General features: G+C 41.8%; 1 protein-coding gene and 1 long non-coding RNA gene across 8 annotated transcripts; one reads left to right on the top strand and one right to left on the bottom strand.

The window, feature by feature from the left end:
- GLYR1 (glyoxylate reductase 1 homolog) lies at positions 1-26217 on the top strand. 7 transcript variants are annotated; one of them, XM_068206360.1, is made up of 17 exons: positions 64-147; positions 1278-1399; positions 2152-2188; positions 3142-3221; positions 10411-10549; positions 11115-11357; positions 14328-14414; positions 15289-15345; positions 16402-16452; positions 16601-16674; positions 18427-18526; positions 19696-19806; positions 20112-20213; positions 21216-21378; positions 21796-21975; positions 22443-22567; positions 22907-26217. In XM_068206360.1, the coding sequence occupies exons 2-17, from the start codon at positions 1302-1304 to the stop codon at positions 22979-22981; spliced, it is 1722 nt and encodes a 573-aa protein (XP_068062461.1). In that variant the 5' UTR covers positions 64-147; positions 1278-1301; the 3' UTR covers positions 22982-26217. The 7 variants fall into 7 exon arrangements, with proteins under 7 accessions (XP_068062462.1, XP_068062463.1, XP_068062464.1 ...); XM_068206361.1 differs by lacking the exon at positions 1278-1399 and having other exon boundaries at positions 1-104; XM_068206363.1 differs by lacking the exon at positions 1278-1399 and having other exon boundaries at positions 25-147; positions 11115-11225.
- On the bottom strand, positions 16306-19777 carry LOC137483389 (uncharacterized). The gene is made up of 2 exons (XR_011004451.1): positions 19673-19777; positions 16306-16514 (listed from the first exon to the last, which is right to left on the bottom strand). It is a non-coding gene; the product is annotated as an uncharacterized lncRNA (long non-coding RNA).
- Positions 26218-27248: the final 1031 nt, after the last annotated feature.

Here is a 27248-nt window from a genome sequence, read left to right as displayed (position 1 = left end):
CCGCCTGCCCACGTGATGTGCCCGCCCAATGGGCGCGGCCACCGCCCCCCTCCCCCCTGCCCGCGCTCCCGGCGGCCTCCGCGCGGCGCGGCCGGTCTGTGTCGGTAAGATGGCGGCCGTGAGTCTGAGGCTCGGAGATCTGGTGTGGTGAGTGGTGGCGCGGACTGGGCGGCGGCCGCGGAGCATGGCGGGCTGGGCGCCTTTAGCGGAATCAGGCTGCGGCTGCGGAGACGCAGGCGGCGCTGTAGCCGGCCCTGGGAGCGACGCAGCGGGAGCCGAGTCGGGCTGGGCCGCGCTGGGCGCTGTCAGCCCGCGGTGACTTCGGAGAGCGGCTGTGGGCAGGGTGGGGCTTGGCAGGGCAGGGCAGGGCAGTGGTGTGGCCGCCGCTGGGTTGCGGGTATCGCCGCCGCCGTCCCTTGGGCCGTGTGGGAGGAGCGGCGGGAGGCAGCCCGGAGCCAGGGCACCGGGCCGGCGGCAGGCGGGCGGGGCTGTGAGCCGGGCCGGCACTGGGGAGGCTGGCGAGGGCGGCTCATGACGGAAGCTGTGTTAGATGAAAGGATGAGGGAAGCGGGACGGAAGGACGAGCACTGCGGGGTTCCCTTGTAAGCACGGGCTCAGCTCCCGAGGGATGCGAGAAGGGTTAGAGATAGAAGGTATTTATGGAGAGCCACGCAACCGTTTCTTGGCAATGCTTTAATGAAGCAACACAACAATCCAGCGTTTCGTTGCAGGTTGGGGTGTCCCTGTGGAAACCCCCAGAAGCCGTTTCCCCTTGTCACTGCGATCTTACCCTCAGACAGTCAGAGCTGTGATTTTGTGTTTCCTGGTTGGGAGAAGTGCAAGCATTCCACCGTGCCCTGTAAGCACCGATTAAGTGCACTGGTTTTGCTGTGCTGGATGGGCTAGGCTCTCCTGCCAGAGCTCAAAGAAGTAGCTAATTTCCAGCACATGAATAAATGCATGCATTTATACTGATAACCCAGTTAAAAAGAAGCCTGTGCTTCAGGCTGGGACATCTGCAGCTCTCATCTGAAAAATTTACAGTGCTGGGAAGTTGTCCAATTTATATAGCAAAGTAAGTAACGATTAGTTACTTTTAGCATATTTCTTTCAGCTAGGAATTTGGAGAGTGTTCTGCTCTCAGTGCTGGAATGCAGATTATCCTGCTGTAGTTTTGTACATGACAGCCGGATACTGTCCCTAGAGCTGTCACAGGGAACTTTAACAATCAGACAGCAACAGCAGAAAGGGTTTGCTGAAGTTTTTTCTTAGTACAGGAATGGGAGCACTGAATATTAGACATGGTCATGGTCACAGATCTTGGCAGTGTTCCTGCCTGCCCCTGGCTTCTGAACCTTCTATGCAGCATTGCCAACTCAGCAGGCTGCAGTGCCACTTGCTGAGAAGTTTTGTTGTTGTGCCCCACAGGTTCTTTGCCTGTCTCTTGCAAGACAGTTACTAATGGGGTTTTGTGAGTACTGCAGCACAAGTCAGTGACAAGGGTGAAATAAGGATAAAGCTCACCAGGAAAGCTGGTGAGCTGAGGGCTAAGATTAATGTCTCTTCCTCCTCTGTGATTGTTTCTAGTATTGCTTAGTTTTCATAATGGAAACATTTGCAAGTGTAGAAAGTAAGCTTTTCTGCCCTTTATGGCTCTTCAAATTTTCAGTTAGTGTGGTGGTGAGCACCTGAAGAAAGCGATAATGGAATACCTGTTGAGGGGATCCTGCTATTAATGCCTTCCTGCGAGAATCAGAACCTCAGCTTTCTGTGCTGGGAGTTGGTGGCTGCTCTGCTCTCCACCTGCTCTAGACAGGTAGATAGACGTTCTCAACCTGAACTTTGGTCTGATTGCCTGCACCAGTGCTTCTTTCAGTTCCATGTGAAGAAATCTCCACACTTATGGTGCTGCAGTGCCTGTTACTCTTGTATCTTGCAGGCAGTGTTGCTGCTGCTCTTATCTTTAGTTCTTACAGTCCAGGAAGGTCAAACAGACTGATGTGAGCCATGTGTCCTGCCTGGAACAAAAGGTTTTGACTGCAAATTGTAACTCTCTCATTATGAAAACTGTGACATAATATGAAAAAGCAGGCATTAGGATAGTTTTTTCTTTAGTTCTAGTGCCTAATAATTTCCTTTTTTTTTCTGTAGGGGGAAGCTGGGCCGTTACCCTCCATGGCCAGGGAAGGTGAGGTTTGTTTGTATTTATTGTTGCTTTCTTAGTTTTTCATGCTTTGTGGTTTTGTAGTTTTTTTTTTTTTGGGGGTGTGGGGTTTTTTGTGTTTTCCTTCTGTGTAGGGAAAGCTTTGCTTGAAAGCATTTCAGTTGTGGATTAATACTGGTTTTCTTGTTGGTTTAGTTTTTTAAACAGCTATCCCACAAATCTAAAGTGTGAACTAGTTTAGGGCTTTATTTGATATATTATCTCAGTCTGTCAATAACAGCTGGTAGTTCACATGGAATGAAAAGCCAACAGAGTGCCATCTCTGGAACTGATTGTGTTTCCCAAATTTAGTTGTTTAATCCCTGTCACTTTCTGCAAGACTAATTTCTTTTCTTCCATATTAAGTTGGCTAACAGTGCTGTGTTAAATAATGGAAATAAGGAGTCTGGCTTCTCAAGATACTGTTTTAGAGCTGTTGTTTTTGAGAATTACCTGGGGTAGTTTGATCCTACTTCTGGTTTGGTTGGGGTTTTTTCGGATGAAAGATTTTTAAAAAGGAATTTTATATGCCATTTCTATTCTTTCTACTTCTTGGAAAGACCTTTCTTTTATATGATGTATGAGGGCTAAGCATGCTGAAGTAACAGCATGAGTCAGGTGAAAGAACAGTCATTGTGGCTGACAACTATAAACATTTGGTTATTGGTTATTATCAAGTTAACACCAGGCTCCTCTACAGGTGTCACCTGTGTAACTGAATGATAGCTTTTCTCCTTACTAACATTTTAAAGTTGATAAGCAATTTATTTTTGGAGTAAAGACAAAATTTAAATTCTTGAAGTTACCTAAGTGGAAAAAAATTTTATTAATGCAAGTTATCCTCCTAATCAGATTTTTTTAAAAATAGCTGAACACTGGGTGGTAAAATCACATTTGTCACTATGTGCTTTTAAATTATGATTTCTAATCACCTTTAGATTGTTAACCCACCTAAAGATCTGAAGAAACCTCGAGGAAAAAAGTGCTTCTTTGTGAAGTTTTTTGGAACAGAAGATCAGTATGTACCTCCTTGTTTTCATCTGGAAAATATTGTACCATATAATGTGGATCTTTTGTGGAATAAGTATTTCCTAATATCACAGTGCAATGTAGCATTGTAAAGGATTCCCTTTGAACCACACAATAAAATAAATTCAAATATTATTGCATGCTATAACTGCTCACTGGGGTATATGAAGAGTGTAAAAACTTAACTTTAGGTTTAGGATTTGAGTTGCTGTGATGATAGCTCACCACTTTTAGGTGTGACATGACTGTGTCAGATTTTAGCATGTAATGAGAAAGGTACAGCTCAGAGTGTGTTTGTTTGTTTGTTTTTTTCTGCCAGAGGAATAAAAGCAACTATATAATTGCCATTTGTGAAAGAATATACTGTCCTACATGCTGACTGAAAACAATTCTTGCTGTCCTTTTCGAAGACTTCACAGTATAAGAGCCAAAACTGTTTTAGACTTCCTTTTTGCAAGGCAGAATTTAATGATTTCATATGCAGACGAAATCTTAGATTTAAATGATTACAAATTAGGTAAAAAAAGCCCATGAGAACTTGGATATTTCATGAAACTGAAAATTATTTTGATAATTTTTCAGTTTTCCTCTTTATTTTCTGCTCTTAAGTAATGGAATAAAGAAGAAAATTGCAAATATCTGTGGAAGACTAAAAAACCCTTTACTTTTTGGAAGAAAGGTGACAAGAACTGAGGCCATTTGATGAATGTCTCTTAAGGAAATTATTTTTCACTGTTAAATTATTTTTGCTTAATACTTAAAAATATTTTTCCATTAAGAAATTAGGTCTAAACTTGATGGAGTAGTAGTGAATGCCACATAGTAATGAGAATGTTTGGATCTCTAGTAACTTGAGGCAGGTGAAGGTTGATTTGAGGCTGGAGAACATTTTTTGGTGGTGTTATTAAATATGTTTATTTGAGCTAATAAATTCTGAGTTAAAGTGGATTATTTCTGTCCTGACAATTTATTCTCAATTCTTGTATTTCACGTTATTGAGTCAAATACAGATTTTTTTTGGTATTAAGTCAAGTGATCAGGTGTCTTGGATAATGTAGCTGAGATTAATAACATGATTGCAAATGAAGAGTTCATAGCTGCAAAATAATCGGGATCTATTACAAGATTCTAGAGCTCTGGCTGGGGCAAATTCAGTCATCCGGCACAGTGAGGTAGTATGGTTGTTGTTGTGTAGCCCCTTCCCCACATCTCCAGCTTGTGAAATTTAATCATATCATGCTAGATAATCAAGAATTAGAAATTTGCTTGCTTTGATTGGCATACCCTACCTGAAAATTGAATAGAAATAAATACTATCACCTTTCTTTCAAATAATGTTGATAGAGAGAAGCTTGTGTGCCTCTTCTGTCCTGACTTGGAATGTCAAAAGGATGTGCTGGTTAGAACTGTGCTGTTCTAACCAGTGTGTTGCTTGAGAAACTTCTCATGTTTGAGCATAATCAGCCAAATCAGGTAAAATATTAACAATTTCATTTCAGATGTGAAGATGAAGAGGAAATCGCTTTACTTCTTTTGTACAAGTAAACTAGTGGGTTTTGCAAATACTTTTTTCAGGAGTATGTATAAACAGGACTTGGAAATAGGTAACTGAGAGAATGTCACCATCTTATGAACAGCCTGAGGAACAGCAGAGTGCGGAGCTGTTGCTGTTCAAGGTGTGATGAGGAGCACACTTACCCATACCGATGGTTTAGCATGTAGCTTCTTTTTTTAGCACCTTGCTTTTTCTGCCATGTTCACATTGTACAATGGATCTGTACCATGGATCCATTGCTGCAGCTCTTGTATTACTGCCTTACCCTTTGAGGTTGAACAGGAGAGGATCTGGTCATTGGCTCTTGTCCAGTGTGTATAAGGCAAAGGCGATGCTGATTTCTGGGTACAATGCCTCCCATGAACTTCTGAGAGTTGTTGCCAGCCAGTTTGTTGAGAGGTAGGCAGTCTCAGACCCTATTTTAGTCTTCTTCTGAGGATTCCTGGGTGCCTTCTATGGCCAGAAATGCACCTGTTCCAGGCTGGGTGCAAATTGTTCCCACCCGACTCATGTGGCTTTGGTTTCTCATACTAAAGGTTAAGGAGAAAGATGTTAAGAAGTAAAAATGGATGTGCATGGGCAGAGCAGAGGGGCAAATAAAAACACACTGAGTTTGGCAGTGGTTTTGATGTAGTGTATAAGTTTTGGTTTGTGAAATTGATTTGTGAAATTCTGGCTAGCTCAGGATACAGCACAGGGGAAATGCATTTTCCTTTTTCTGCAAATTGAATATTACTGTGTACTGGGCCTTTGCAATGCTGCTGTGACTAAGGGAATAGATTAAGTGGAAAGCTGTGAGTTCTTTTGGTCCAAGACACAGAGGTGAGAGCATGAGTGAATTCAGACTGTTCTCTAAGTCCTGGCTTTTGATAAATTTTCTATGGAGCTCTGTACTCTGTGTGTTAATTGTGTTGGTGATGTTAGTTTCTCCTGTTTCTTCTGAAAGAAAGGGTTTTCTGGACAATAAGGATTCTCTGCCCTTGGAAGCAGATTTTGCTTGTGTTTAAACTGTGAAGTACATATATGCTTTACCACAGTGAAAGCCACCTGATGTTCATAGTAGCGATGTAATATCCATGTCCTATTCTAAGTGATTGTCTGCCTCGCAATTAAGGCAATCATGTAATTTCTCTTTAGTACCTTGTTCTCCAAACTGATAAGGAGGTTTTTCCAGTCTGCCTAGGAGTTGTTTTTCCGAGTGTCTCTTCTTAGAGTAAGTCACATTAAAATGATTCTTTATCTAAAATCAAGAACAGTTGATGTTTCCTGCCCATAGACTTGAAAAGCATCTAACAGCATCCATTACAGGAATCTAAACAGCAACTGTAATTTAGTTTAGAAGTGGAACTTAGACCTCTTATCTGTGTTTCTAACTGTGCATCTCAGATAGTATTTAAAATCCCCTTTTATTTCCATGCTACTGTCTTGTTGTAGGAAATCTTCATAGATAGTTCAGTAATCAAGTAAGAACTTTTGTTTTGCTATGTATGTAGATTTGTTGCTTTTAGTAGTTAAAACTAATAGACTGGCTGGCCCGCAAGTCTTTCTTGGTGTGTGTCATACAGTTAAAAATAGTTTTACATTTTTTGGCCTGCTTAGGAATTCTTTGTGACATTTGTTAAAACTAAAAATATCATTGCTTTGAAGGTATCTTTCTACTGTGATTCTACAGAAATGCTAGTGACAGTCCTGCAGCCATCAGCGATGTGTATACAAACACAGCCATTCACCTTTCTTACCCCTTTGGTATTCCTTAATAGCCAAATGGACTTGCAAGTCATGTATATCACAGTCTTAACAGGAAGCATTCTTCCTTACAACCTTTTGTAGCATCAGTGTGAAACTAAGTGGTGGGGTCAAGGGGCATTTGCTGATTTTATATATTAAGGAAACAATGGAGGAAGCTTGCAATCTAAGATAAATGTAATAATAGGCAGCCTGTTTCCATCAAGCACAGTGATTTTAACATAGCACTCATTACCTTTCCATCTTCCATGTCCTGTTAGGATGAAAGCACCTACCCTTTTCTTTTGCCACTGTTTTCCCTGGTTTTCAAGGAGAGAGTAAATTCAGGATGTAGTCTTCTGAAATGTTCTTTCAGCTCCTGACATCAGAAGACACTTGCTTTAGATTTGCCAATTGTTGGAATCACACCTTAGTAGTCTGAGGGTCTGGAGGGATAGGCTGAGCTGATGGAGTGGGTGAGCTTGTGTTCCAGGTACTTCTCAGTGAGGCAGATTATCCCATGCAGAGCTCTATGTTGCTGTAGCAGAGCCAGCTGGAATATTGTTCAACATCCCTGCAGGCACAATGCCATAGCTGAAAATCACTACAGACAAAACTCTTCTGTCTCCTACTGAGGAGGTATTTTATTGCAGAGATTTGAAAAACCTAATTTCCTTCAGTATTACCCTGCTTCTGGGTTTCTTCTAAATATCCCTTCCTTTATTTTAGTATGATGTAGTGATTTTTGTATTTTTTCCTAGGAGTTTATGTACTAAGTTGCAGAGTTTAGTTGAGTTACTTAATTGATGAGGGTTGGGATGTTCCCTTTTAACAAAGGAAATCTGTATTGATGTGTTGTATGCTCACACACACTAGCATTGTAAATAACTAAGCAATTTTCTTTTGACTTTAGGAACTGGTTGTGTTAGCATTTAGTGTGGGCATCTAAATTACTACAGTCTAAAGCAATAAAAATTTTCCCAGACTGTGGTAAATAGAAATTTGGAGATACAGTGCTACTGTTTTCCACCCCTAGCTATATTTGCAAAAAGTGAGGATTGGTGAATATTCTTCCATCTCATTTCTGCAATTATTAGGAGTTGGTATCTGTAGACAGGAAGAAAATGGCTGGAATGGTGAGTGTTTGAAGATCTCCTTGCCTGTGCCATGCTTGTTCCATGAGTTTGAATCTGGTGCCTCTGCATCTCTCTATGCCACTGTTTACGTGTGGCTGCAGGTCACTTTCATACTTGTCTCTGCTTATTCTAAGTTTTGCTTATTGTTCATGTTTATAAAGTGAATTTGACATGAGCAGTGGTTTTCTAAGAGTGGTGTTTTGGAGACGATGAGGAACAGTGTGGAGAAGTGAAAAGAGAAAGCCACTGCTAATGGGTATTTTTATTACATCTTTTCACTTTCCATGTAACCCATTCCTTACAGATGCCTGGTGTCTGTGCAGTAGTAGGAATGCAATTTCATCTTAAATGTGCCATCATCAGTGTCATCGCTAATGTTTTTCTTGTGCATTGATTCATTGCTGAATCAGGAGAGAAACGGTAGTTATTTTATATGTTATATCCGTGAGACTGATCTAAATACTGGGCTTCATTAGCCTTGAGGGCATTGAGATCTTGTGTATAAACATGAATAATTTTGTTTGGTGAAAAGTTCTTTTGTTTTCAAGTGCTTGGAATACTGCATGCAATTGGTTTGTGGACATTGGTGTCAAAATATGCTCATTTCTTACAGAAGGTTGTCCAGGTAGGTGATGCATAAACAAACTGGAAAGGAAAAGACCAGTTTTTTTTTCCTGTTTTTTTAAGTTTATTTTTAACTGAGGCAGCATTTAAGATTGTTTTTCACTTATTAGTTTGTCTCTGAGATCTCTAGTTCTTTGTCCTGGTGCATCACAAATGTCAAGATGCACTTTTGAAGCCAGGAACCAGAAAGCTGTGTACTTCAGGCTTTCTCCATACCAAAGGAAAAGGAATGAGAAAGAAGGCTAATGAACACGTGCAGTGAGGAGTGATAGGATGTTCACAAATCTACGAGAATGCCTTGAGGGAAGATAACTTACTTTTATTTTGAAATTGAGTCCTGCAACAATCTGCTTTTTTATATTGTGGTCCAAAATTTTGTTTCCTTTATACATGTAATGAAAAGCTTCTCATGAGCTGGTGCTCTGTGGTACACAGGGATGTTTGTCATTGTTTGTCATACAGGCAGGAATTACTGTGTAAGATAATTTTAAGGTGTGTTTCACAGTAATGTCTGGGCAGCTGTGAGAGATTCCCTGAATAGCTGCTGGACTCAGACTCTAGTCTGAATGCAATGATTTGACTTGTTAATATAAGTCAGTTCTTACAAAAATGATGTAAACAAAGTGAAAGGATTCAGCTTTGCATGCAGGAGCACTGGGTTCTTTGGAAAGGATGCTGGCATTTTCCAGTCAGTTCTAGCAGGTCTTGTCTCTGCAAATGAGACCCAAAATGTTTCATTCTACTTTCTTAAAGTTGATTCCTGACTACAAACAGTTTACAAACAATTGCTATTGCCAGTAAGGAGAAAGGTCTTAACGTAGTTATAGAGTTTATTTTGTGAAGAGAGGAGAAACAATCAAGATTCAGCAAAACATTGCTATTATTTTTTGTTGTTTTAATCTTCATGTTCAGTTTAACTATATGACATGGTGCTTATAGTGTCTGAAAATTCAGCCTTTAAATCACTTGCAGAAACTAGACTGCACTGGGAAATATTAAAATGTATAATTGTGGATAGCCTATGTAACATAAAGATACCTGGGGACAAGTGAAAGTATGATTGCCCCATTTTTGCTGTGTGTGCCAAGAAGTACCATCGGCCATAATAACTGTGGGAAGGGTTTTCAAAACTTACACAGTTCTGTTTTCAATAGGCTGGAAGTAGCTTTGTAACAGTGTGGTTGATGAACCTAGGCTTGAATCTGGGGAGGGAGAAAGGTGGTTTAATCTCTGACAGCCACAAGGAATTCAGGCATCAAGGGAAGCAAAGACATTCCCTTAAACCTCACTGTAGAAGAGCTTGTTTATGTAAAGGAAAGTGAAATTGTCACCCATACCTGATGACTTTACCATTTGGTAAATGTCAAGAAGTCTTATTTAGCAGGAGTGGAAACAGGGAAGTCATTTGATTTTCCTCAAAGGACTGTAGACTTAATAGGACTGCAGGTTAATACTCTGCTACTGCATAAGTCAGGTTATTTTAAAATAGCAGCGGTGAAGGAAATAATTTTTTTCAAAAACAAAATGATTGTTTTCATACAGAATACCTGCATACATCAGAAATAAGTACAGCAATGAGCTGTTGCTTTTGTATTCACTCTGTGTGGTTATCTCTATAGTGAGAATACATAATTTTGGCGTTTTTTTCCTATAGTTTTTTTAGACACCTGTGTGCTCAATATATTTGAACCAGGATTGATAGCTGAGAATTGTTAGGTGAACTTTGTTTTCAGCAACCTCTCAAGTAGATTAGTGGTATTGGCTACTTTACCTGGAGGCATGGGACTGTGGGTGTTCCTCATGGTGAAACAAGTGCAGTCATTGGGCTGCCATTGTTTTAAATGTGTCCTGTGATCACATCCAAAAGCTGTTTTGCCAATAGAGAATAATGCTTAGAGGGGGACAGTGCTAGGATGAGAGGACATAAAACTTAAGAAATAACAAAGTGCCAGAAGAAAATGCTCAGTGAATTCAGTAATGGCAGCCCTTCAGTTTCTAGATGGGAAGTGAGTTTGGACTGTTGTCATCAGTAGAGCTGGGGAAGAAAGTGTAGCTGTGTGTTTCTCAAAGCAGGAGGATTATCCCATTGAGAAGGCTGCAGTTTGGAGAATATAACTAGCTTCTTTTTTTGTTTCAAGTGCTTGGATCAAAGTGGAGCAGCTGAAGCCTTATCACCCTCACAAAGAGGAAATGATAAAGATTAACAAGGGTAAGCGCTTCCAGCAAGCTGTGGATGCTGTAGAGGAGTTTCTTAGAAAAACCAAAGGCAAGGACCAGGTGAGTGGGTTCTTCTTCACTGTGTGCATTAAAACAGGTTTTGGCATGAATGATGATTAGATACCTTGTTTTGTGAAAGGAGTTTGTTGCCTCTGGCAGGTTGAGGAGGATTGTGTTTTCCTTCCTTTGGTTTTTGGGGTTTATTTCCTATCCACTCTTCTTCCCCATTAAATCTTGTTTGGTGGGGAAAAGTGATTATTGGATTATTAAATGATGAAGAAACTGAAACTGATCTACTTGTGATGATTTTATAAATCAGTCTTTAGAATTTGGTATCTACTAATCTTGTCTTTAGTATGTTGGAAGTGTACACAGTCCTGGCAAGTCTTCAGGTGGCCTGTTCTGTTACGTGCTTACTTAAACTGATGTGTTTTTCCAGGAGAACTAACCAGGAACTTCACTCACCAACTCCAAAGGTCTAACAGATACATAGTTTTCAAGTTACCGAGCTGTTGTTTTACTTGATAGTAATCAGCACAGGGTCCTTCACATCCTTGGTTTTGCATGAAAATCATTCCATCTCTTCTCTTCTTTCCTTACCATCTTCTATTCTATAATCTCTCAGGCGTCTTCCCATAACTCCACTGAAGAGAAGAATCGGCGTAATTCCAGTGAAGAAAGAGGCAAGCAATCTGCTGGTGAAGAGAAACGCAAAGCCAGTTTGTCTGAAGGAAAGGTGAAGAAGGGCACAGGGGAAGGAAAAAAGAGGGTTTCTTCTGTCTCGTCAGAGAGAGGATCAAAGTCACCCTTGAAAAGAGCCCAGGATCAGAGCCCCCGAAAGCGGGGGCGTCCACCCAAGGATGAGAAGGTTTGTGTTGTGCATGTCCGCCAGTGCCCGTGGACTTGGCAGCTGGACTTGAGGGCTGACTGGCACCTTGACTAACAGTCCAGCAGGAAGAATCAGTTCAGTATCCCTTTTTTTAAGCTTTTCCATGTTGCTACTTCTAGACCATTTGGCTGCCTGATACCGTTTGCAAGCATATTGTTGGTTATTCCTGTGATTTTTATCACTTAGTTGCTGTGAGTGGCTTTGTTTGTATCTTTGAGAGGGCTTTGAAAGCTGTATTAGGAGACTCCATTCTTTCGTCTTGTCATCCCTCAAGTTCATTTTGTGTGGGAAGGATTGGGAAAGAGGTACAGGTCTTCTTCTGGCTCCTGACTTCTCCCATCTCATCTACTTCATATCATTAGGTGATAAGTAGTTGCTCAAATTCAACCTCAGTACTCACAAAGAGTGAGATATCTTTAAGGGCTAGAGCTTAAAGAAGAAATTCATAGCCTGGGGAATCCACCAGAAGAATTGTCTTCATTTCAGCTGCTGTGCTTCAGGATATGTTCCCATCATCCATTATAAAGGAGCCTTAATATTTTATTCCTACTACTTCCCTGATATGTCTCTATATTGTGGCAGCACTTTGTCTACCCTCATTTAGAGTTCTAGCCTTTCTATTATGGAACTCACTGTTGTGGTCTAGCTCTTCCTATTCCAAATTTTGGCGGATTATTACAAGTCATATCCTTCATCGACAATGACACGTGAAGACAACTGGGAGACCTCAACTGAAAGACCATACGGCAACGTGCTTGCTCACCTGTGCTTCAAGGGGATCACGATGTGCTTCAAGTCTTTTCTTTCAGTCAGGATGCAAGTCAAGATGCTGGTCCTTGCTCTCCGGAATTGTGAATGGATTGGCCGTCGCTGGTTGAACAGCAGACTCTCTCTTGATGTAGTAAAATGAAGCTGATCATCTCATATATTAGCTGTGAAGGCATCATAGAATAGAATCATAGAATATCCTGATTTGGAAGGGACACACAAGGATCATCAGGTCCAACTCCTAAGGAGTTAAAGAAGTACTGGCTCTTTTTTAGCACCAATGTCTTTGAAATTAGGCCGTGTAACAGATCCCATCAGTTTCTTCTTTTAAGGGAAGTTGGAGGAGAGGAGAAATGTATGCATATTTATGAATTAAAACTAATAATTACAGAACTTGTCTTGACTGATGCTAGAAAATGCTTCATTGGCAACATAATTTTCACTTTTCTAAGTGTCTTCCTATAAGCATGTTGTGTCTCTACATAATTCTGTTTAAATAAGCCACAAGACCTTTTTTTCACTTGCAAAGTGATTCTGTGCATTGAGCTAGATTCATTCCAAAATTAATCAAAACTAATGGCTGGAAGAATTCTGATTGTGCTGACACATTGCACACATAAGTTTTACTGTGTTATCTACCTCAGGACATCAGAGAGCTTTGAGTAAGCTAATTGTGGTAGTTGACATTATTTTACTGGCACATGACAAGCAGACTGGTTTTAAAGTTGCCACACAGTGGTGGCCAGCTGTGTGACAGCTGCCTGGCCACAAACCAGGAAATTTAGCAGGATAAGGTAGGAAAGTAAGCCTTATAGCTTCTTGAAAATTACAAAATAATTGCCATGAAAATATAACAATACTGCCTTAATCCTGGTTTTCAGCCTATGAAATAATTTAAAAATCTTGTCTTCTTGCCTGGTTCTCATAAATTCCTCAAGTTCTTAGCCCTAGAGTAGAAAACATTTATGTTGTTGTCCTGAATTAATATGATGATGGGATTTGTGTTTTTTTTTTTTTCTTCTGTTCCAGTCCAAATTCTGGCTTCCAAGTAATAAGAATGCATAAAAATAAAGAATCCAGTTTTTGCTGAGGTGTGCTCTGTCTAGAAAGGCTCTGTGGCCATATATGATCATTCATATACTCTTATTTTTAAGCTTATATGAATATATTTGAAGGAGCAGCAGAACTTCATAGATATCAAAGCAGGTTTTATCCACACTTTACCGGCTGAAGTATGCAGGACACTCCCTAGACACTACAAGGTTGGAGAATGATGTCTGCATTGTTGTACTAACACTCCCAAGACCTCCAAGAGTCGTAGTCTGGCTGGTTTTGCAAACAGTGTTCTTCTCTTGTGCTTCTGTGTGGACACTAAGGTATATTGTGCATTTTCAGGAAGTAATTTCGGAGGGGAGATAATGTGACTCCATTTCTGAACCCTCATTTCAGAGGAAGACAGCACGTATTATGTAGAAGTCCTGTGCATTCTCTTCATGTAGCATAAAAACCTAGATGTCTATAGCGTTTGTCTATGACCTATAGCATAAAGACCTATTTTAACCTATATGTTTTGGAGAAATAAAAGAAAGTTTAATCTGCTCAACAGTAAAAGCCCCAGTATGTTAAGTACTATCGTGATGCTACAAACCAGGGCCTGTGGAGCAGATGGGGCAGCCCACATACCAGTTTGTCTCATGGATTCTGCAAACTTGAGCAGATGTGGCTGTCAACCTTATGCTTTAAAGGTTCTCCTGATAACAGGTAGGCTATTCTATTGTGACAGGGTAGGATTAAAAGAGTTCAGATCTCTGCTTGTAATGATATTCTTCACTCATTTGTTAAGCGTTTTGCTTCCACCAGAGGAAAATACATTAGCAAGCATGTTTGTTTTTTGCTCATTGCGTAAGTGCAGTGATTCCTCTTAGGTATGAATGATGGACTCTCCAGAAGCCATAAATCTGGTTGAAATCCTTTGCTGGCAGTTGATGCTTTCCTCACCTCACCTGTGTTGCTAATACTCTGTGTTTAAATATGAATGCTCATGGAAAGGCATGTGATTGAAATTAAAGGCTTTTGTAGTGCTTTCAGAGCTCTCTTATGTGTGCTCAAATGATCATCGTGCTGTGACCAGCCCCTGAGCCAGGTTTTAAGCTCTTTCTGATCCTCCTTCTGTCTTCTCAGGACCTCACAATTCCAGAGTCAAGTACAGTGAAGAGAGTGATGACTGGAACAGTGGCTGGATTTAAATGGCCACCGAGTGTGAGCGAGGTGAGAAGCTTTACAACATCTAGGGTTTGAGTTTGTGGCAGCAAATCTGGAGCCTTTTGTCTGGCTGTAAAACAGCGAGTTCTTACCTTCTTGTGTCAGAACATGCTGCAGTATAACAAAGCTGAGCAATATCCCAGATAGTTCAGAAATATGCTGGAAAATGAGATTTCTGTCTCTGTAGAACTACTTGCAGATTCACACTAAACTTGCTGTACTAATATTTATACTTCTTGTTTCAAAAGCATTTCTGGGACTGACTTCCCAGAAGTGGAGCTGATGTGGATAGTCTCTCCCTGTCTGAATACTATCACATGGGGTGCTTACATTTGATTTCCTTCACAAAGCAGCTTTTGAAAGCCTTTTGATTTTCTTGAATAAATGAGTGATCAGTAAAGCCAGAGTAAGAGCAATGTGATTCCAGGCTAATATGTATGATGCCCGCTGGGGAGATGAGGGATCTGGGCCTGCATTCCTTGTTGCTCTTAGGATGGGTTTGCTTATCTCCAGTCAATTCCCAGAATGCTGTTTTATGGAATTACTTAGAAGCTGGAAAATAATTGTTTTCATTTGCTTTGGAGAGGAAGAAGCGGAAGATGAATTTTCTTCCTCCCATGTTAACGTTGCTTGTATACTTCTTTGGTTTTCCTACAGATGTCCAAAAATGAGTGATTTCGTTTGAATGGCTTTGGTTTTGAGACAGAAACAAAATGTAAACTACTTAATTGAAACAGGTTCCTTGTGACAGTTGATACATTTTATATTTTCCGCCTTATGCTATTGCACTCATGCAGCTTAGGACAGCAAGGAAATTGTGCTGTGGTAACTCGGTGACTCTCTGGATTTATTTTTGAGGCTGTACTTTCTCTCTTTGTAGCCTTTGAAGGACAGTGATCCACACTTTCATCACTTCCTGCTGAGCCAGACAGAGAAGGTAAGGATTTGGAAGATGAGATGATACTGCTGGGTAGCTTGGAGTTCTAGCCTTTGCTGGAACTGAATACAAGGAGTATGCATAAAGAGCTCCAGAATTCTGTTCTTTAGGGAGCGGCAGTTAGATTAGTTGAAGTACTTCTAAGCCTTAAGATTTAGAGTGATTTAGCATTAAGTACAGTGAATAGTTTTTAGTAATTCAAGATTATCTAGCACTGTTTTTGACAGATCTGATGTAATAAATTGTGTAGAATGAACAGGATGGACAGGAAAAGCCTTTTTTGTGTTCAAAAATACTGTTGTTTGATTGGTTTTGTTGGTTGTCTTGTCAGTTTCTTCATCTGGATAGGCTTGCCAATTCACTGAATGTTGCAAGAGAACTTCCAGGACCAGAAAAGTTCTGTGTAAAATACAGCCTGTTTATCTCCCGAGAGTCAGAAGCCTTGCAGGATTTTATATTCAGCACTGAACATCAGGAGGGAAAGGAAAGATCAAATTAAGCATAAAAGAATTTATATCTTGCTAAGGATCTGGGCAGAGCCAGAAGGATTAAGAGCTGCTAACAGTGTTATCTAGACAAGCTCACAGTAAGCAGCATGGGGAGGAGCAGCCTTTGCCTTAGCATTTGTAGAACGCCTTCTACATGCCTTCTCATATTAACCAGAAGGTTTTGGTTCCACAGCTGCAGAGACATAGTGAGCATAGATGTGAGGCTTCATGGCAGGCTTCAGAGAGCTAAATGTAGGAGTAGGGATGGCCCAGGTTCTGGTGCCTCCAGAAGAGCCTGTTATAGGAACTACAGAAGGGAGTTTGCGGTGCCTCTGTTAGAAGACAGGCTGAATTGCTGGGGCAGGGTGGGAAAGAACGATCTTAATATCTTGCCGTATATTTTAGGTTTTATTTTCTTCCCTTGAGGGAAGCCCCAGAGTTGTCCTGGTTTGAAGGTGGTAGTGGGTGGGCAAGCTGCCTGTGTCTGGGGAATAAGGATATAGTTGGTTTGCTTAGCAGAGTAAATCAGCACTGTCCTTCCCCTGAGCGCTTTGTTTTCTCCATACAGCCAGCTGTCTGCTATCAAGCCATCACAAAGAAGCTGAAGGTTTGTGAAGAGGTAAAGCAAATCTTCATTTTGATGGATGTTTATTGTTATGAGGCCTTGCAGTCCTTCCAGAGCTGTGCATTAAATTGTTTTTATTATTATTTTTTTATCCCTTCTCTCTTCCCCCGCCACCTCCCTCCACCCCACTCCACTCCCTCAGGAGACGGGATCCACCTCCATCCAGGCAGCAGACAGCACAGCAGTCAATGGCAGCATCACACCTACAGACAAAAAGTAAGATCTCCAAAACACTTCAGCCATTTCCTTCCCAGCTCACACATGCAGCCACTCTCCAGCCTGTCACTGAGAATGAATAAACCTAACATTTCCCTTTAACTGCACATTCCTTCTGTCCTTGTGTGAAATTGTTTGGGGGACAAGGTGGGAGAGAGGTAGCTAAAAACAAAGAGGGCTGTGCAATACAAAATTCAGAGTAAGTTCTGTCCTGGATGCATCTGCAATTCACAGTGTTTCTTTAGTTGCCTTTTTCAGTAGGTCTCACTGCAGGATGTTAGCAGCAGTATACCTCAGTGTCACATGAGGTAGGAAGATAAAAGGGGATCTGTCTCCAGTAGTGCCTGGCTGGAATATTTGACTGGGGTCCTTTAATCACTCTCCTGAGCATGCAGAAGACGAAGAGGGAGGTGTGTTCTCCCATCACAAGAACTTTGCTGTGTAGCACATGAGCTTTCTGGTTTCTCCTAACACCCCTGTTCTCTTTATAGAGTGAGAGAAGGCTAACTTGAGCTTCCTCTGTAACTTCTGCTCTGTTCAAATTGAGTTCAGGCCACTCTTGCTGTTTGCTGTTGGGGCAGTTCACATGCAATGTCAGTTCTCACTTGTACTGCAGGTGAACAAAAATAACAATGAAGCTGTTCAGGTAAAGCAGTCTCTCAGGAAAGTGCATCTCAGAGGTGGGTTGTGAAGGAAGGAATATCTCTGCTGGTTTTGAGACTTGAAAATAGGTAGACCTTATTTGGGCCATGTAAAGAGCCTGTGGTGATTTGCTCTGCCCTGTCTAAGGGCAGAAAGAGAAAAGGCAGCATGGCTAGCTGGGAGAGGACAGGTGGCTTGTGAAAGCCACAGTGCTGCTGTACTGTGGCTAATTCTGCAGGATTAACTATTGGATTTGCCAGGTAGATTTTGTTGTGATGTTACCTTGGATGTAACTGAATGCTTCAGAATCTTTTTGAAAACTGTGGGAAGCTGCATGATGGGTAAAAGGGTTTTTGCAGCAGTATCTGCAAAAGGAATTCCTGTTGCAGGTGATTGTAGGGACTTGGTGGCATATTGTCTCTTTTTTGAATGGAGGGAGCAAAATTCTTTCCAGCTTGCGGGAGGAGGGGAAGGCTGTTTTCTGGGACTGATGGTGACCTGTACTGGCCTAATACTTTCTTTCTTCCTGTGTCTGAAATGGCAGCTGTAGAACAGGGACTAGGTCTTTAGTCTGGCATGATGCTTAGCACAGTAGTCTTTGCTAGGCTTTATTAAAACTTGGATACTAATGTGTCATTCAATTATACAAGCAAACATTGCATGTGTGACTTAGTTTTAAAGTCAGAAGATTAATGATTAGAAAAGCACCTGCTCATATCTAAATGTTCTCTTTAACTTCAGTAAGGCAATGACTATCAACAGAAGGCACATGAGCAGCAATTTTAGTAAGCAAAAAACCACACACAAACAATCCACCCTAAACAAACAAAAAGAACCAGACCATCTAGTCTTTAATATTTAGGTGATCTTGTGAAATAGGCTAAAGACTTCCTTCAGGAAATTGTTAGGGATGCTTGGTAAGCAAAATAAATTCCAGCTTGCTTTTAAAGCTCAGTATTTGTCCATTGTAGCTGTGGTTGCAGTAGAACATGTTTTTTGGGTATTTTTTTGTGCTGGTCATGCTCCAGTTTGCTCTTCATCATTTCCAGCATCATGAGAAACTTAACACAGATTGCTTTCTCTTTCATTAATGTTTATCTATACCCTCAGGATAGGATTTCTGGGCCTTGGTCTGATGGGAAGTGGCATTGTCTCCAACTTACTAAAGATGGGTCACACTGTCACTGTCTGGAACCGGACTGCTGAGAAGGTAGGCATGTGGTTAAACCTCTCCTAAACATTCAGTTACCCCCTGTATCTCATGGAATCATCTGTCAGTGGTGTCTGGGAGGGGATGCCAAAGAAAGACAAGGATATGCTTGCCACCTTGTTTTGTCCTGTTTCCTACGTGCTTGTTGGTGGGCATGTGTCACTAGGTGCAGCTGTGGTCTGTTCCAGTGTGGTCACTCTAATGTCAGCAGTCTCACCCCGCTGCCTTTTTGTATGAGAGGGGAGAGTTGTCAGACAAATTACACCCTTGTATATTACACCCTTATATGTGTTGAAGACCGGGATGTAACATGCCTCTGAAAATACTGCTGATGTGAATAGCCATGCAATGTATTGTGCCAAAAAGGCCAGGTGCAGGGAGTTATCCCAGGAGATTGAGGCATGGTAAGATGCACTGCTCAGCTGCAGGTTAGTCTGCATCTATTGTGCTAGTCATGTGGTAACAAGTGTTCTGTCAAAGACCTGCTGTGTCATGAGACCAGGATAGAGAAGGGCTTTATAGGAGTATTCAAAATGAAAATGGAGCTTATATTGCATGGCACTTATATACTAGACAGTGTTACTCTTTGTAGTGGAGGAAGAAAAGTGGGTAGCTGGGAGAGATGTGGTACTTGTCAGATGCTGTGGAATAGCAAAGCAGGAAGGGCACTGTGGTTACTTTGTTAAAAGGGGATTAAAAGATTTATTTTTTTCAAAAGCAAAACATGGCTGGTATGAGGGGAAAGGGTAAGAAGGAGCTACGATTTTGAAGCAGCAGCCCTCTGAAACACACTCATCTCAGATGTGTATATTCCTGTTACTATCCAGTAACACATGTTGCTATGTGTTTCAACCAATCTTTTTCCCTAAATCTTCCTTTTTTCCTTAATAATTTCTTGTCAAACCCACAACATTCTTAACATTTTACCTTAGAGTTTTTGTTTCATTGTGTCTTTCTTTCAAAGTTCTTCACCTGTTCTTCAGAAAAGCTGCAAAAGAGTCACGCACATTTGTGTAGACAAAGCAGCAGAAGATGATGAAGCTGTCGTGTAATTAACATGCCTGTCTCCTTTGGAGTTGTGTCCAGCAGTGGAGTTTTTACACAAAATGCAAAGAATCCATTTCCTCTGCATTTAATTTGTCTTACCTTTGGATTTGTGCCTTTTGCAGTGTGATTTGTTCATCCAGGAGGGTGCACGGCTGGGAAGAACCCCTGCTGAAGTAGTCTCTACCTGTGACATCACGTTTGCCTGTGTATCAGATCCAAAAGCAGCAAAGGATGTAAGTATTAGCTCTTATTTTACCTCCACTGGTTGGACTATGAGATGGCAGTCACTGAATGCCAGTTCTGATTCCTGCTGACCACAGTAGCCTGGGTCATTGTACATCCTGAGCAGTGCATCTGTGTAAAAATAAATGTCCCAACAAAAATTAAGCATTTTAAAAATTAAGTCTTTGAGGGCAGGTTCTGATAGCCCTCTGGGGGTCTGCTGCTGTAATGTAGTGCCAGGCTCAGCTGGACTCCTGCAGAAGTGGGGTTTCTCTGCAGACACCCTATTGCTTTACCACTTTTCTGTTCTCCACAGCTGGTGCTTGGTCCAAGTGGAGTATTGCAGGGGATTCGCCCAGGGAAGTGTTATGTGGATATGTCCACGGTGGATGCAGATACAGTCACAGAGCTGGCCCAGGTAATCACTGAACTGAGCCTCTTTACAGCAGCAGGTGTTCATTCAGCAGCAGTTCTTCAGTTTCTGTTGGTAATAAAACTGCTTTTAGAGGTCTCTGGGAGAGTCTCAAGTTCCAGACAAACAAGACAACTTGTCAAGTCTTAACCAGCAAACAGTGTTGGGTTAGATGTTCCCTGGTGATACCAGCAAAGTTGTATATTTGGCAGATCTGTTACCTGACGCCAGTGCAACCAGATAGCCAAATTTTGATCCCCTAAGAACTATTTGTAGATAGGTTGGTATTCTGTAGCAAACTGGAGGGTAAAACTCTGTCTGGATTAATGATTGATGAAATGTATAATCTGCCTAGTTTAAATGCTCTTGTTGGGGAAAATGAATGCCTTCACATTTCATTCCATAGAAATATTATTACAGGATTTCTGTACAAGTGTTCTGATTACTTCTGCTGTGGTATCTGCGATTTCTTTTTTGGCATCTTGATTGTTCCCCACTGCCCTAAGGCAGCGTGTGTGGTTTTACAAGGGAGGGGAACTGGTTTTGGTGAAGTTTTAAGTAGACCTGTTGTTGATGCACTAGTGTGTAACATTAATTTGGAGAATGCAAATCACCCACATTAGTAAACATCTGGCTGAAGAGATCAGTCAAAGGCCTTTCCTCTGTGGGAAAGAGGGGAAAATATAATGATCAATCTTCTAGAATTCTTATGCCACATGTACACCTTCAGCATTGATCCCTTGGCCAGTATAGGGTGCCATGACTAAAGCATGCAGTTCAGCTGCTTAAAACATCCACAGTAGTGATGGGTGGAGGAGGGTCTTGCCTGGAGTGTGAGGTCAGCTTTTGGTCTTAATCACACTTTGTAGGATACAGCACAATAGTGCTTTCCTCTCCTGTTGGAGCTATTTTTCCTGCTTTAAAATTCTGTCCTTAGTGGCAGAAATGTCCTAAATTATGTTCCTGCTGCTGTTCATGCACAGCTAACCAGAGATGCTCTTCTCCCAGGTGATAGTGTCCCGAGGTGGTCGCTTTCTGGAAGCACCAGTCTCAGGAAACCAGCAGCTCTCTAATGATGGAATGCTTGTGATCCTGGCTGCTGGCGACAGGGGTTTATATGAGGACTGCAGCAGCTGTTTCCAAGCCATGGGGAAGACCTCTTTTTTCCTAGGTAATTGAAACATGGAGAGCCTGATAGCAGTTTCTTAGTGGAAGGACTGGGAATTTCAGCAAGGAGTCTGAGATGTATATGTCATCTTTATCTTTTCTCTGTGGGCAGTGCGGGAAATTAGCTTGCTGCTCTGGAACTTGGCCAGTTTCAGAGCCTGCGGGCTAAGGTTTCCTTTTTAAATGCTGGCTCATTTTGGAGGATCTGTGATACTTTTGGTTTTAAATCATATTTTCTTATTATTTCTCCATTCATTTGAGTGTTTGGAAAATGGGAGTATTTTCTGAAGTCTTTCAGGGCAAGGGAGAGCTGCCAAGTGCTTGATGACAGAAGTCTAGCAGTGTTACTGCTGTGTGGGCTGGGGAAGCAGGGCTGTTACTTCTTTTCTGGAGGAATCCAAATGGTGTGTCTCGCTCCCAGGTGAAGTAGGCAATGCTGCCAAGATGATGCTGATTGTGAACATGGTCCAAGGCAGCTTCATGGCAACAATAGCAGAAGGACTGACTTTGGCTCAAGTGACTGGCCAGTCCCAGCAGACCCTTCTGGATATCCTCAATCAGGGACAACTTGCCAGCATCTTCCTGGACCAGAAGTGCCAAAGTAAAGTTCTCTTACATTGTTTTTTTACAAGTCATTTTTACAATCTAGCAGCTTTTCACATAGTGGCAGAAGGTAGAAAATAACAATATAATCTTCATCGGCCTGGGATAATGGTTATTTTTAAGCATTCTGGAAATGAAGAGCTGAGTTCCTATTCCTTCCCCTTCATAGCTAGGACTTCTGAGAATCTGAGTTAGGACTGCTTAGGGCATAAGTCAGGATTTCATTGGGGTAGGGTAACAAGTGAAATGGAGGGCAAGCTGCTTAGAAATCTGAGCTCACTTTGTCAGTGGGCACTAGTGACATCAATCTGCTGTGGCCAGATGAAGATAGAGAGTAGAAAAACAGGAGAGCTAAAAGTAGTGATCAGCACTGGAAAGAGAGATTGGTGTTAAATTGCAGCCCCCTGCAGAGTGGGCTTGGCTTACTTTTGTCATGTTGAATTTTGCATGGGTTCCTCTCCACAGATATCTTGCAAGGAAACTTTAAACCTGATTTCTACCTGAAATACATCCAGAAGGATCTTAGATTAGCTATTGCACTGGGCGATTCTGTCAACCACCCAACTCCCATGGCCGCTGCTGCCAACGAGGTAAGAGTTGTTCAGTGTTCAGATGTGTTCTTCAGTATTTATTCAACAGAGCCATTTGTCAACCAGAGACACAGATCAAAGAATTATGTAATCTCTAAGATGAGGGAACAGCGATTGAAATATTTTTTGACTAGGGTGGCATTTGATTTGTTTTGATTGTAGAGACCCTTAGAATGTTACATCAGGAAACACAGAAAGACCTGGCATTTTCTGATCTGCACTTGGATTATTTGACATACTATGCAGTTCTCTGGTTGCAGTGGTCAGCAAAGGAGTTTTTATTCTGGGAAGAGGCTTCACACAATAGCAGGCTCTGATCCTTTTCTGATTTCTCTTTAGGTCTATAAACGAGCAAAAGCATTGGACCAATCTGACAACGACATGTCCGCAGTGTACAGGGCCTACATCCATTAGGCCGCACCCTTCTTACTGTTCATACAATGATGATTGATTAATATTATTATGATACTGGGTTTTAACTCTGGACCAGTCCATCTCTGTCTTTCCATTTCCTTTTATACACAAACTTTGAGACCTGCTGTGATGAGCCTTCCACTGTGGCAGGAGAGGGGAGGAGGGGGCTCGGATTGTTGCAGTCTAATTAGAAAAATCCATGCCATGCACTGACAGTCATGAGACGAAACAGCGGCAATTGTTCAGAAGCTCTGAGGCAACTGTGCCAGAAATCTGCTGCTTGGCTGCTTTAATTTTCCTCTTTGTTTGCTAGTCCAAGATGCCATTTCTAACAATCCCTTTTCTTCTTTGCTGTGAAATAATTCAAGTGTTGGACTCTCTGCATCAAGGGGACAGGGTGACATACATCCCATCTACATGTGAATATCACTCGAGTCCTTGGTCCCAAGTAAGGTGAGGAGCATTCCTGCTAATTAGCCACTGTTATAGAGAACAAAGCACCTCCCATGGAGGAGAAGGGCAGTTCCAGAGGGTAAGGGGAGTTGAGTGCAACACTGTCTTGCTTCAGTTTCTTTTTAGACTTCCTCACCTTGATGGAGGAATTCCTGTACTGTTAAAGACAACACATTGCATCCATGTCTTCCCCCGTACAGACAACTACCACTTAGGGAATACAAACTGTACTGAAAATAGGAGAATGCCTATGTCAGTGAGGCTCCTGAAAGGTTTATCATAGCCCATCCAAAACATCATTGGAAAGTAACACGTTTGCATAGAAAACTGCAAGAGAAACATAGTGCCTATATAACTGGGCTAGAGATTTTACTTGTTCCTGGCTTTAGCTTATGTTATGTTACTACTTGTTTGGTTTTTTTTAACCCTTGTAGTCAATAATTACAAAGGTGTCTTGGATTGCAGCAGTGTCACAAGCAGAGTGGTGAGTCTGAAAGGGGAGAGAAGAATGATCCAAGAGATTGAGATTCCTGAGCTCCTTTCCACGCTCTCTGGCCTTTGCATGGTTGTCACATCTCTCAGCCTGTTTGCCCATCTATAAAGGTGGGTGATAGTTACCTACCTCACAGGGATACTTTTGTGTACTGACTAGTGACCTTTATACATGTCAGATTTTCCATACATGTTCTTAGTGTTACTATTTTCGGTACAAGATAGCATGGCATAAGCTTTCTCCCTGTATCTGTGAACTCTGCTTATGGCCAGATACCAACTTCTAGAAATACCAGTAACTGAGACTGGGCAGGCTAAGACCACTGCTGAACTTTAGTCTAGAGATGTGCAACATGAACTGCAGATGCCAAGGCTAGAGATCAGAGATGCTCTCAGTGTAGGTAGCAGAGCAACTCAGAGTCCAAAGGATGCCTGTCACAAAAAATGCATGGAGTGTGGCTTGGTTTTTGGTTTGTTTGGGTTTTTTTTTTTTTTTTTTTCAGTTCTCAGTATTAGCCTTTTGGGAGTGTTCTTGCATTTTAAATTCAAGTGTTAGAAAAATGCCAGTGAGAAACTTTGGCCAAAATCACTTCTCAAGTGATACAATCTCCTTCCTCCCTTGGGCTGGAATTCTGAAAGAAAAGAAGACAGATTCAAGTTAGGTTGTGTTTCTGACATCTGCTCCTGCCACCTTATTTTTTTTTTTTCTAGGAACTTAATGGTTGTGTAAGTAAATTTCCCCTGGATTAGGATTTCTTACCAGTCTTGCTTTGTGCAGCATGTGTGTATGGTTCAGGGACACCTTGTTAAGAAAGAAAGCGTCATATACTCATTTTGAATCAAAACATCTAATGCCTTATGCTGTAAATGTTACTTTGAGTATTTCATGTCCTATGATGACTGTTCCTTGTGGGCTAATGCTGTATTCTGCATTACTTATATCCTGTAGTGAACATCTGGCAACAGAGCTGTCAGACCTCACTGCCTGTTGGCCACTGTGTGTGGGCGATGGTAGTTCTACACCTGTGTTCCTTTGGCAATGCCACTGCCATTCTGTATGTAGGTATTCACATTAAAGGCATGTAAAATTGCCAGGATAGTTAGCCATTGACCTGCTTTGGCATGCTGTTCTTCTCCACCCAGAACTCCACAGTTAGCATCTGAAGTCCTTTGTTAAACATGCTACAGTAAAAAAAATCTCTCATACAAATTATGTATTGTGGGCATCTGAGGGAAGTTGTGGATTTGGAGGCAGGAAATGAGCCTAAAGGGAAAAATCTTTCAGGAGGAAGAAGGAGGTACTGTCCCATGTGCAGTTGAGAGTGAACTGTGCTGAGCCAATTTAGTGGCATCTCCCACCTGTCCCTGCCCTCTTGGGCCAGAGTGACGGTGAATGGGTGTGAGCAAAGGTAATGGAAGGCTCTTTGTTAGTTTGTGGTGCCTCTGGATACAGAGAGAATGCCAAAGGAGCTCTCAAGTCCTGTGACAGGTATTTCATAATGAATTCAAAGGACCAGTCCCAAGGCAGCTCACGGCTGCAGGGTTTGTTTCTAGAAATACTGTAGTTCCCAAAATGGAGATGGTTATTTCTGTGTGAGTGGCAGATGTGGACTAGTTGAACACTGTAATTTTTCCTGGAAGGGTCTGACTGCAGCTTTCCGCCATTGTGGGTGGCTGTAGAGTGGCTGCAGTGCTGCCTGGTCAGCTGTACGCTCACAGGTGTGCCCAGGAGGAGCAGGAGGAGACCAAAGAGCTCTGATGTGGCTGTGAAGAGAAGGGATGGAAATGGGGGAATCCAGACTGTTCCAGATGCCAGTTGAGATTGCTGTCATTCTCACTCACATTCTTGTATTTATGTCTGTAGCCTCTGAACGTGGATTTGAGTCTGTTCCTAGGCCTGAGATTTGGGGGAGGGAAGTGGGGAAAGCAGTGGATTGAGAGATGCTCTAATAAAACTGGCTAGTTAAATGTTGTCCTAATATTGTTGACAATTCTGTAAAGTTTCTTTTTATGAAGATTTGTTTTAGAAGTTTGCTTTTTTTTTGACTCCCTCCTTTTTAAAGAGAAAATGTGACACTTGTGAAAAGCTTGTAAGAAAATCAGTTTCCTTTTTCCTCGATGATAGATCCCATAGTTCATTAAGGTTGTGAATTTTTATTTTCCTGCCTTGTTTTTAATTAACATTTGTCATTCAGAATAGGATGTGTGAAAATGTTTAAATGGCAAAGACTTTTTTTGTGCAATTAACAAAGCTACTGGCAAAAAGAATAAAACCTTTCTTGGTAACAGAATGTTATGTGGTATTTTTTAAAGCCTGTCAGAACTGTCTTGGGGCATTAAGGAAGTATGTGTTCCTCAGAACATTAGAAACTCAGAGCTGCTGAAATCAAGTAATCTGAAAACTGGTAATCCTGAGAGTACTTCAATCATTGCTCAAGCTTGGAACTGTCAGTGAGGCATTACAGAGGATGAGTTTGGATAAATTCCATGCTCTGTGTGCAGAGGGCTACAGGCATCTGGGATGAGAGGAGGGTCCTTGGTTTTAATGTTCCAGTGTTGATGACAACTTCTCTTAAGTTTTGGGCTGGGATATTCATCCTTCTGGCATTTGCGTTTTTTTTGAGTGCAGTGCAAGATTCTTGTCCATCACAGGAGAGTGGAATGAGATGAGCATTAAGGATCTTCTCAACCCTAGCCATCCCATGATTCTGTGAACACTAACTCAGCAGTCAGTTGGGTTATATGATATGATATGATATCATATCCAAGATATGATCCTTAACTGAAATGTTTACAAGCTCTGAATACTGCTTGTGGATAATCAGACAGTTGGACAGCAGTAGCTGTTCCTGCCCTGAGGCATGAGGACAAAATGTAGATAATAGTGGGTTTCAGGTGCAGTGAGTTATAGGTGTCTGAGGAAGCACTCTTTCTGAAGCACTGTCATTAAAAGCAACAGATAGGAAGTCAAGAGCTGTGCTTGCAGCGGGAACTGGGACTCTTGGAAGCTTTCCCTACCCTGAAGGATCATTCCCATCTCCCACCCCCGCAGGGGCTGGTGTGATGAAGGTACTATGCCCTCACCTCTCGTCTCACTCGCAGTACAACCGTTGTGAAAGGGAACTCGCCGACTGCTATACAAAGAGCTCACTTCCAGCATAAAGGTATTTATTTTAAGTGACGAAACTTCCACGTCTTGGCTCATTTGAGTGTTCTTGCACGCAGCTCGGTTTGATCCTCGCCGCTGTGCGCTCGGCCGCGGGCAGGCAGGTCAGAGCCATCTTGCAGCCGGACACGCTCACACACGCTCGGGCTTGTGCGG

The sequence above is a fragment of the Anomalospiza imberbis genome, chromosome 16 (genome assembly GCF_031753505.1).
Source record: "Anomalospiza imberbis isolate Cuckoo-Finch-1a 21T00152 chromosome 16, ASM3175350v1, whole genome shotgun sequence".
Lineage (NCBI taxonomy): Eukaryota > Metazoa > Chordata > Aves > Passeriformes > Viduidae > Anomalospiza > Anomalospiza imberbis.
This window is presented reverse-complemented; position numbering and strand designations above follow the sequence as displayed.